The sequence below is a fragment of the Hydra vulgaris genome, chromosome 03 (assembly GCF_038396675.1).
Source record: "Hydra vulgaris chromosome 03, alternate assembly HydraT2T_AEP".
NCBI classification, from domain to species: domain Eukaryota; kingdom Metazoa; phylum Cnidaria; class Hydrozoa; order Anthoathecata; family Hydridae; genus Hydra; species Hydra vulgaris.
The window spans coordinates 791427-802500 of record NC_088922.1 but is presented as its reverse complement, the minus strand read 5'-3'; the positions used below and the strand labels follow the sequence as shown (position 1 = coordinate 802500).

Below are 11074 nucleotides of genomic sequence, written 5' to 3'. Positions count from 1 at the left end.
AGTTAACTGCGGAAGACTTCATTCTTGCTAAGGTTAAGAGATTTTTTAATTTTTAAAAATAGTTTTTTTTAATTACATTTAATTAAATTTATTTTTTATTAGCATTTTATTTATTTATTATTTTATGCTACACCTATGATTTATATACTTGTTCTTTAAATTGTTGATTTAGTTTATATATTTTAATTAAGTGGTTAAAATAATATTCTTGAAAATCTTTTGCGTTAACGATTAATGTTTATTAAACATAATTTCTTATTGAAAATTTAGAAATCGTATATTTTTTTCCTGGCTATATGGTGCTTTTTAGGTTCTTCTCCCCATTTATTGATTTTGAAGAAAATAAGAGTTTGAATGTAAAATCTTTTTCTTTAAAATAGAAAATTGTCTCTTTAATGCGTGTTAAATCCGCAGACTAGTTACATAAAAAAATTTATAACATTAGTATTTCTATTATAGATCACAAATGCATAACAAATTTCGCCCAGTGTTTTTATACTTTTAGAAATGTTAAGCTTTTTTAAAAGTTGGTCTCTCCCATTAATTAAGACCCCTACCCACTCGTTTATTAGGCAGGTGAATAGAGTAATTTTATTTATAGATATAGATATGTAAATAATATCTATAAAATTATATTTATTTTAAAATGTATTTTATATGTATTTAAAAAAATTGGATAATTCATAAATTCATAAACAAGCAGAAGATTTTAACTTTCTTGATTCACCAACCTTATCAGCAGTAGTGTAGCAAGCTAACTAATTCGGTCATCAAGTTAAACTACCTACAGGTTATTAAACACTTTTTATTAGGCAAATTCAATATATAAATTTATCCTACAATTATTTATTTTCATAACAAAAAATAAATGCTATAAATCAAGAATAAAACTGTAAAACTTTGAATAAACTTTAACATTTACATAATTTTAAATTTGCATAAATTAGATATAGTTACGTTTTCATTCACATTTTCTTATAAAAATGTGTTTAAGGGTTTTTTCTCTCCATTAACTCAACTCTAATAGCTGTCATGAGTTCTGTGTCAAACAGGTATGAATGAGCATTAAGTTGCTTATTATATAATAAGATAATTGATAATGAAAAGATAATGAAAGTATGTTAAGAATCTTTTAAAAATAATCTGCATTAGCTGCTCTGGTGCAGTAGTTAGAGTACTTTAAATAGCCGTATTGCAGTGGTTAGAGTGCTTGCTTTAAAAAAAGAGACCCAATGCAAGCTCTGGTCATAATTTGCATCATCGATAAGGAAAGAGACATAGATTTTCAGTTAAATGCTCTACTCTGGTGCTCTGTGGCAAGACAGTTAGGTCTTCGTGGGGCACCTAAAACTGTGCAGGAGAGTTAATAACATTAATATTAACTAAATAGCATAAGCTGTTTTTAAAATGGTTTTAATAACAAGAGATACAAAATGTGCAATCATTTTTCTTCTTTAACGTTGTAAACTTGATTGAAAAAAAAATTGACTATCAATTCCATGTCTAGCTAGTTGAATTAACTGCTCGCCTTTGATTTCTGATTTTCCTCGCTGTTTATATAAATATATATATATATATATATATATATATATATATATATATATATATATATATATATATATATATATATATATATGTATATATATATATATATATATATATATATATATATATATATATATATATATATATATATATATATTATTTTTAAAAATAACACGATGTTTTTTTATTCTTGACATGTTTCGTAAAATTTTATTTACATTTTCAAAAGATTATTTTACAATAATAAAAAACTCTGAAATATATATTAAAAAATAGAAGTCTTTACAGAGAAATATTAACGGACAAAAAGTTATACATAATAAACCAATATATTTATTACAAAATAACTCGGTAAATAACCAATAAAAATAACCAACTGTCAAAAAAAAAAATATATATATATATAAATAAACTGACAGTAAAATTAAATAGATAAGTTTATAGTATAATGTAAAGCTTGTTTATTAAGTGAGGGACTTTCCCACTCAATGTGGAGGGCTTCTTTTATCTTTAATTTGTGTTTGTTTGGGGCATTATCCAAAATCTCAAAAGAATCACAGTTAGCCAAATTTTTGCAATTAAGAGATAAATTTAAGTGTTTAAATATATGAGATTGTTTATCACTTTTAAGGTGCTCATTTATTCTAGTTGCCAAGTGTCTGGAGGTTTCTCCAAAATAACTGTCAATAACTGCTCTTTTACAGCACCATTTTTTTATAAACGGTATGTCGATGACATAATTGCTATTTTTAATTCTGAATATGAAGCTCAAGAATTTTTCAAACACCTCAATAAACAACATAAAAATCTGAAATTTACTATGGAAAAAGAACAAGATAACCAGATTGCTTTTTTAGATGTACTTATTAAAAAATCCAACTCGTTTACGACTTCAGTTTATCACAAAAAAACGCATACAGGTCTTTTACAAAACTTTTTTAGTTTTATTCCCTCTTGCTACAAATTTGGACTTGTTCGGTGTTTGATTGATCGTACATTTAAAATTAATAATTCTTGGTTTGGTTTTGATAAAGATATTAAGAATCTATCATTAGTTCTACAAAATAATAAATTTCCACAAAAAATTATTGACTATGAAATTAAATCCTATATTGATAAGAAAATGAACCCATCTGTGTCTAACATTGTTAATAGCTTAAATATAAGATACTTTAAACTTCCATACATTGGAATGTACTCTAATTACACTATAAGGAAAATTTCAAAAATTGTTCATAAATATTGCAAGGATATTCTAATAAAATTAATTTTCACTACTAATAAAATACAAGATTGTTTTTGCTTAAAAGAGTCACTTCCTAAACTGCTTAAATCTCATGTTGTCTATAAATTTTCTTGCGCTGGCTGTAATGCCAGTTATATTGGAGAAACCTCCAGACACTTGGCAACTAGAATAAATGAGCACCTTAAAAGTGATAAACAATCTCATATATTTAAACACTTAAATTTATCTCTTAATTGCAAAAATTTAGCTAACTGTGATTCTTTTGAGATTTTGGATAATGCCCCAAACAAACACAAATTAAAGATAAAAGAAGCCCTCCACATTGAGTGGGAAAGTCCCTCACTTAATAAACAAGCTTTACATTATACTATAAACTTATCTATTTAATTTTACTGTCAGTTTATTTATATATATATATATATATTTTTTTTTGACAGTTGGCTATTTTTATTGGTTATTTACCGAGTTATTTTGTAATAAATATATTGGTTTATTATGTATAATTTTTTGTCCGTTAATATTTCTCTGTAAAGACTTCTATTTTTTAATATATATTTCAGAGTTTTTTATTATTGTAAAATAATCTTTTGAAAATGTAAATAAAATTTTACGAAACATGTCAAGAATAAAAAAACATCGTGTTATTTTTAAAAATAATATATATATATATATATATATATATACACACACATATATATATATATATATTTATATATATATATATATATATATATATATACATATATATATATATATATATATATATATATATATATATATATATATATATATACTATATATATATATATATATATATATATATATATATATATATATATATATATATATATATATATATATATATATTTTATCAGAGTCTATTCTAAGAAAAAAATTTGGATGGTACCACCTCGTTCCAGCATTTTTTTTTGTGAAAAATACTATTTGCTGTAAAAACATAAAAAACTTAGAAAAGGTCCTCAATTTTTAAATTGGGCGGTGCCAAAATATGCTATTGAAATTAGTCTAGAATAGCTAATATATAATATATATATATATATATATATATATATATATATATATATATATATATATATATATATATATATATATTATATATTAGCTATTCTAGACTAATTTCAATAGCATATTTGGGCACCGCCCAATTTAAATACTTGTATATAGTGTATTGTTAAAGATGTTCTTGAAGAACAGAGCAATAATAAATCAGTAAAAACACTTATCTAATTTTTATCTTTGACAGCTTATTTCTCCATCAGTAGGTTCATCAGGAAGCTTGCTGATGGAGAAACAAGCTGTCGAAGATAAAAATTAGATAAGTGTTTTTACTAAAATATATATATATATATCTGTATATATATATATATATATATATATATATATATATATATATATATATATATATATATATATATATATATATATATATATATATATATATATATATATCTGTATATATATATATGTATATATATATATATATGCATATGTATATATATACACATATATATATACACACATATATATATACACACACGCACATATATATATATATATATATATATATATATATATATATATATATATATATTATATATTTGTGAGTGTTTATATCATGTATGAGAGTATGTAAATAATTATTTTAATAACATCAATAAATACGAATTTCTCTTGATACTAAATTTATTTTTTTAAAGAAATTTTCGCTGGATTGTTATGGCAAGTTTTTTGTTTGTTTTTGTTTATATTTCATTTTTAAAATGGCAGTTCTATTTTATGTTAATGGGATGGATTAATTTTTTTGACACATATTGTCCCTCATCTAAATTGATGCCATTTTGTCGAGGGGCATATTGGTGGTTCTGTATTTTTAATATGTATATATATATATATATATATATATATATATATATATATATATATATATATATATATATATATATATTATTCAGAAAAAAATAAATTTTAGAATTTGAAAAACCAAGCTGTCTAGATTTGAAGTAAATATGTTTAAACTTACTCACAAAAAATTTCAGCACCATTGAACCACTCTTTCCTTGCCTCCAAAGCACATGCTTGGAAAAAAAGGACTTAAAAATGACCAAAAACAGATTACTTTAAGTGTCTTGAGGACAAGACTAGCATAAATATGTATAATAAATGTTTTTTAGGGTTTAGATAAATACCTGTATTTTTGATTAAAAAAGTATGGTTTTTTTCTTTCTTCTCAAAGCAGTATAATTTACATTTTAAATTGGATAAAAAATATTTATTACATGACATGATGTTGTTTTTATAACCTTCTTAACAATTAAATTCAAATTTTATTATTTAGATTCATATCAGAGTTTGCAAATGTATAAATTCAAAAAATAAGAATAGAATTACTTATATTTTATGTACACTTATTATTTGTAATATTTTATTCAGAAAAAATAAAATACTCATTAAGTTATGACTACAATTTATTATTTGTCTTCAAAAACCACTCTTTGCATTTTGGAAAAATCATAATTAAGTTCAAGTACCAATGTGCTTGTAAAGTGAATTAAGCACAGCATCAACTGCTTTTGGATTCCAACAAATATTTCTAGATTGATGCATCTGATGGATAGCTTTAATATCTAAGTTGGGGGCTTTTGACACATTACTCGATTCTAAATACCACTTGGCATAAAAACAGACCATAAACTCCACAATGAGCTTCATTTCTTTTTTGAGATTTGAGTTATTTTTTTGAACAAAGTCAAGTTGATAAAACAAAAGCTACATTTTCAGATAGTAAATTGCCAGTCACAACTAATTCAGCCAGCTGTTTTCTGTCTTCATGTTTATCTTCTCCTGCTATCCCTTTCTCTCTATATATGCTTTGCAAAAGTTCATAGAATCTTCAGCAGCCTTTTCACTTATACTACCACTTATCTCCTTCCAGTTAAACTTGCACCGATCACTTGGGGCATAACTAAAATAAGGATGTTCAAATAGGCTTTTAAATTTTTGAAGCAATAACTTTTCTGGTCTTGTAGTCAACTCATTTGCTGTATGTTTCCAAAAATGCACCATCCTTAATTCTATTATGTGATGCCTGCATACTAATTTTAAAAGATATTTATTTAAATTGTTGGATATCTTTATGAACCATTTTTCATCCTGGTATTGCTTGCAGTTGTATCAAAACAAAGACCTCCTACTTTTGATTTAAGTTTATATTCCTTTAGTAGGTTCATAATACTTGTATATATTACCAGAAGAGGAAGTTAATGGAGGAACAACTAGTAGGTGCATCTCACCCTCAACATTCACAAGAACTGCCAGCCTGTTTAAAACAAAATATCACTTAATACTTTTAACTTTTAAGTTTTACCTTTCTACTAAATTTCTTATCCTCTGTCCCAAGAATAAACTTTCTTTCTCCTTCCTGATCTTCTAAAAACATCAAGTCTTCGAGCTTATCCTTGTCAGATCTTTTTTTGTCGGTCCTTATAATGTTCTTCAAATCTGGCTTGCCTACCCAAAAAACCTTTTTTAAGTAATTCTCGAAATTTTTCTGATTTGTTAAATCTTTAGGAGAGCCTCTTTTTTTTTTTTAAATTAAAATACTGCTTGTCAAGTTTAATAGGATTTTTGAATAGTTAAGTGTCACTAACAACTTCAAACCCTGCTTTTATCCAGGGTTTCTTAACCTTAGCAGTTACTTTCAAAAATTTTACGAAGGGAGCACGTAACCAAACTAATTTTTTTGGTGGTTTTAGGCAGTATAGATTGCAGGTATGCTAGATGTTGTAGAATATCCATGCCTGTTGAAAGTTGAATGTCTAAATGCATAATTGTTTTTGTTCATTATATTTTATTGAAATAATTTAGATCACTCTCTATCTTAAATAAATAATATACATTAAATTGTTCAAGTTTCTTACAAACTAGAAATTACTTGTAGATTCTGGTTTAGCTGCTTTAATAACAAACAACTTCTTTTTTTATTAGATCTTAACTTAAATTTGTTTTCAAATTCGCACTTTTCGTTTCCATTATACATATTTATCAAAAGTTTAGTATTTATCATTATCATTAATCTAAATAACCAAGAATATATTTGTAAATATTATAAAAGCTGGAAAAATACTTAATATGTTATTGAAATATTTGCTATATTTTATATATAGTTTAATTTCACTTAAATGATATATACAACACATTCTTAATCTTCAAATCTTAATTTATGTTTTATATTGCTAATTATAAAATTACAAATATTGTAGTTATAAGTTAAGAACATATAATTTTGTTTTTCAAATTCTAAAATTTTTTTTCCTAAACATCCCTAATATATATATTTTTCTTCTGAACATCCCTAATATATATAATATAATATAATATAATATAATATATATATATATATATATATATATATATATATATATATATATATATATATATATATACACTTTATATAAAGTGTTATTGATATGTTATTTGTACTAGATTATTTTATTCATGTATTTCTTTTAAATTATGCCTTAACAGCATTTATTAGGATTTAGTAGGTTTACTTTTGTAACGCAAAAGTGAGCCCACTAGATCCTAATAAAATGCTGTTTACTAAATTTTAACAGTGTCAACTACTAACTAAGATCTTTTTCAACCCAAAAAAAATTAACAGATTGAAAATATTAAGCATAATATTCTAATATGAGTATTGAAATTTAGGTTTTTCCAAATTTTAAAAGTTTGCATGCAGAAGTGAAGATAAATTTAGACTTGATTATCACCTAGCAACACAGATCCAACTAAAAGAAATCCTAATAAAACACATGTTTATTAAATTTTTTTTTTTTTATAAAATTTTATTCCAGCAAATGTAATTACAGAATCAGCTGGTCATTTTTTCAAAACGTATAAAATAAGTACATAATAAAATGAAAAAAAAACAATAATAATATTGACGTGAAGATGTTATAATTTTTATATTTATAACATTTTTTTAAAAGATATAACAGAGGTTATTTTTTTTTATAATTAGAAATAATAAAAGAATAAAAAACTTTTTATGTTATCAATTTTTTTTTTCAGGTAGGAAGATATGGATTACCTTATCATGCAACATGCATTGCTTTGGATCATGTTCAAAAACTATTAGCTATTGGCACAGCTACAGGTGCAATAAGAATGTATCTTTTCGATGCCTTAATCTAGCAAACAATAAAGTATTAAAAAAATAAAATGTCCCTCTGTAGTTTATGGTCTGAAAGTTTTTTAACCTTTTTCTGAAAATTTATGTAGTAAAATAAAAATACTATAGAGAAAATATTTTTAGTTTTAGTTTCAATATGTTCTACATGCAAAATGTTGCAATATAATATGTTCTATATGCAATATATTGCAATATAATAGATTGAGTAGTGCAATATATTCTTTAATAACTATAATCATAACCTTTGTTTATGAGTTATGATTTTTGAAAAATAGCTCAAATTTTAGCTTGCTATATTTTCGAATTCCAAATATAAGAAAAATTTTATTTTCATCGTTTTCAAGTTTTTATAACTTTGTTAACTTATTATCGTATAATTGTTTTATTATTTTTATTATTATTTGTTATCACATCTTATTATCTTTATTATGAAATGTCTGATTAAAGTTTTGCTGTTTTTTCCTTTTTAATTTGTTAACAATTGGAAATGTTTGTAACTGGTCTATGTATTATGGGTTCGGCATGAAAAAATAATTAAAAAAAAATGGCTTTTTTAAAAATTTGTTGATAAAGATCTTACTGAGATTTTATCAACCCAAAAAAATTAACAGATGCTACTGAAAATTTTTCATAAACAAAAAAGATAACATTGTTGTCTAGGTAAAATTAGACCTCAAGTTTCACTTACAAATGTTAAGCATAATAATCTAATATGAGTATTGAAATAGCTTTTCTCAAAGTTTGCATGTAGAAGTGAAGATAAATTTAGACTTGATTATCATTAGTTAGCAACACTGATCAATCCAACTAAAACAAATTGAGTCTTTAAGGTTTTATTTAATTAATTTTTTTTGGTATTTTTTCTCTATGGTCAAGTGAGCCAACGCAATTGCTCTACCATTAGATTGCTACCATGATAAGTTGATCAATATCAAGGGACAATATTGCTTTACTCTTGTAGGTTCTATGTCAATAGGAGGCGTAAAACTAATCACTAAGTACTCTTATTTAATATGGAGTTAAGCCAACTATTCTTTTATATCTTGGACTACATTTTAAAATATGAATGATTTACAATACTCAGAGATTTATCTAAAACAGACAAGTTCAATCTAATATGAAAATACAACAACTCAGTTTCACTGTGCTTATGGAGCATTGTGGTATTGTATCAATATATATATATATATATATATATATATATATATATATATATATATATATATATGCAGGTTGCACTAACTCCTTTATCTAATGAAAGCAAAATGAATGCGAGTAATTTCCAGGCAGTTAGAAACTATGATTCATGATTCACTGTTGCAAGAAAGTTAAAATTAAAGACATAAGAATTATTAAATATCTCCAAGTGATGTTTTCAGCAAAGTTCATTATTATAAATTGGCATTTTACAAACAATATTGATAAATCTGTTGTCAAATAAAATGAATAAAGTTTAATTTATAAGTAGTTTGCAACTAAATATATGTTAAATAAATTAATAATTAAAAAAATAACGTTACAACCCTCAGTGGTAGAGCACTAGCTTATGAAGCGAGCACTCTACCACTATTTTTTTGAGGAATAATGTTTAATGTGGATATTATATACTTTTCATATAAAGACTGATACAATTTGTGCATTTTGAGTTAAGTTTTGTTTCCTAAAAAAAAAAATCTTTTAGTCAACTTTAAATAAAGAAAAGCACAGTTCAAAATATAATAAAAATTGTATAAAATCTAGATTAGGAATAGTTTTATCTGAAATAGAACAGTGTACAGTGCATGTCATCAGATCTGTACACATGTCATCAGATCTGTACATGCTATTTCTTTTGTATGTCTTCAGCTATAAAAGGTATGCAATGCCTGCATTCAATGAATTTATTCCTGAGCACTTTTGTAATATCTCTCATCTGTAATACTTTTGTTCTGTAATACTTCTAAGGAAATATACTTCTGTGCAACTTTAGTGTTATAAATTGTGTTATTATCTTTTTTACAAAAGCATTTTTATTTTTTTGAAAAAGTTAATTTTATTTGTCTCTTGAATTACATAGCATTTTATTTAAAATACTGTGTAATTATTTTTGCATTGAAAAAAATTTTTTTCTCCGAATTTATTTTCTTTTCAAGTTTTCAGTAATCAATTTTTGCTGTGATTTTGTTTTTTAGCTGTAGAACTTAAAATTAAGATGCATTCTATGTATACAGTTGCATAAAATTGTTGAAACTTATTAATTTCATTGTAACTTTATTTTATCTTTATTGTAACTTACACTCATCTTTTGTATACTTTTACATTCATTCATTATTAAAGGTCCCCAGCATAGTCTCTAGATTGCATTTTGATTGTAACTGTTTAACTTCAAAGTAACTCAGAGTATGATCACAACATAGGTAAAGTTACTGAAGCATCTGAAATATATGTTCAAAACAACTTAATAGAAAATGATAGAAAATATGACCTTTTATAGCAGCGCTAAATAAAAATATTTATTTTGTCAATTGTTCAAACCACACCAGCTTATTTATAGTCTTTTTCCAATGTAAATAAGAAAGCACGCCTTGAGTTGTATTGAGCTAAACTTCTAATTGTTTCTGAAATAATTTTAGAAAATAAGTTTGTTTAAAAAAGAAATATTACGTTTCAAAGTTCCTTTTTTTTTTAGAGTTTTCACAAACGGAACTATTGTCTTATAAAATACAAACTTCATAAACATCTTTATATAATGTTTATATTATGATAATGTTTACATGCTGTAAAATAAATCCACTGTAATGTGTACACATTGTAATGAAAACCTACTGTAATGTGTACACCCTGTTATAAAAATCCTCTGTAATATTTTTATGCTGTAATGAAAACTCTCTGTAATGTTTTTAAAATCTTTTAAACCTTTACCTCACTGAAAATTTTAGTTGATTAAATTTCTACTTTGAATTTTTAAAATATGTTTTCATTTTATTTTGCTTATTTGTATTCATTTTATTTTTAAATTATTATACATATTTTTAAATTTATATTTATTCAACAGGTGTTAAGAAATTTTATAAAAAAAAATTTTGTTTTAT

General features: G+C 24.0%; 1 protein-coding gene across 1 annotated transcript in view; it reads left to right on the top strand.

Moving 5' to 3' along the window:
• The window catches only part of LOC100201218 (syntaxin-binding protein 5), a 91312-nt gene that overhangs the window by 145 nt on the left and 80093 nt on the right, over positions 1 to 11074 (top strand). Inside the window, exons 1-2 of the mRNA XM_065792017.1 lie at positions 1 to 32; positions 7883 to 7980. The exon at positions 1 to 32 is cut by the window's left edge and continues 145 nt beyond it. Of these exons, the coding sequence (XP_065648089.1) occupies positions 1 to 32; positions 7883 to 7980 (130 nt within the window). The remainder of the gene's footprint in view (positions 33 to 7882; positions 7981 to 11074) is intronic.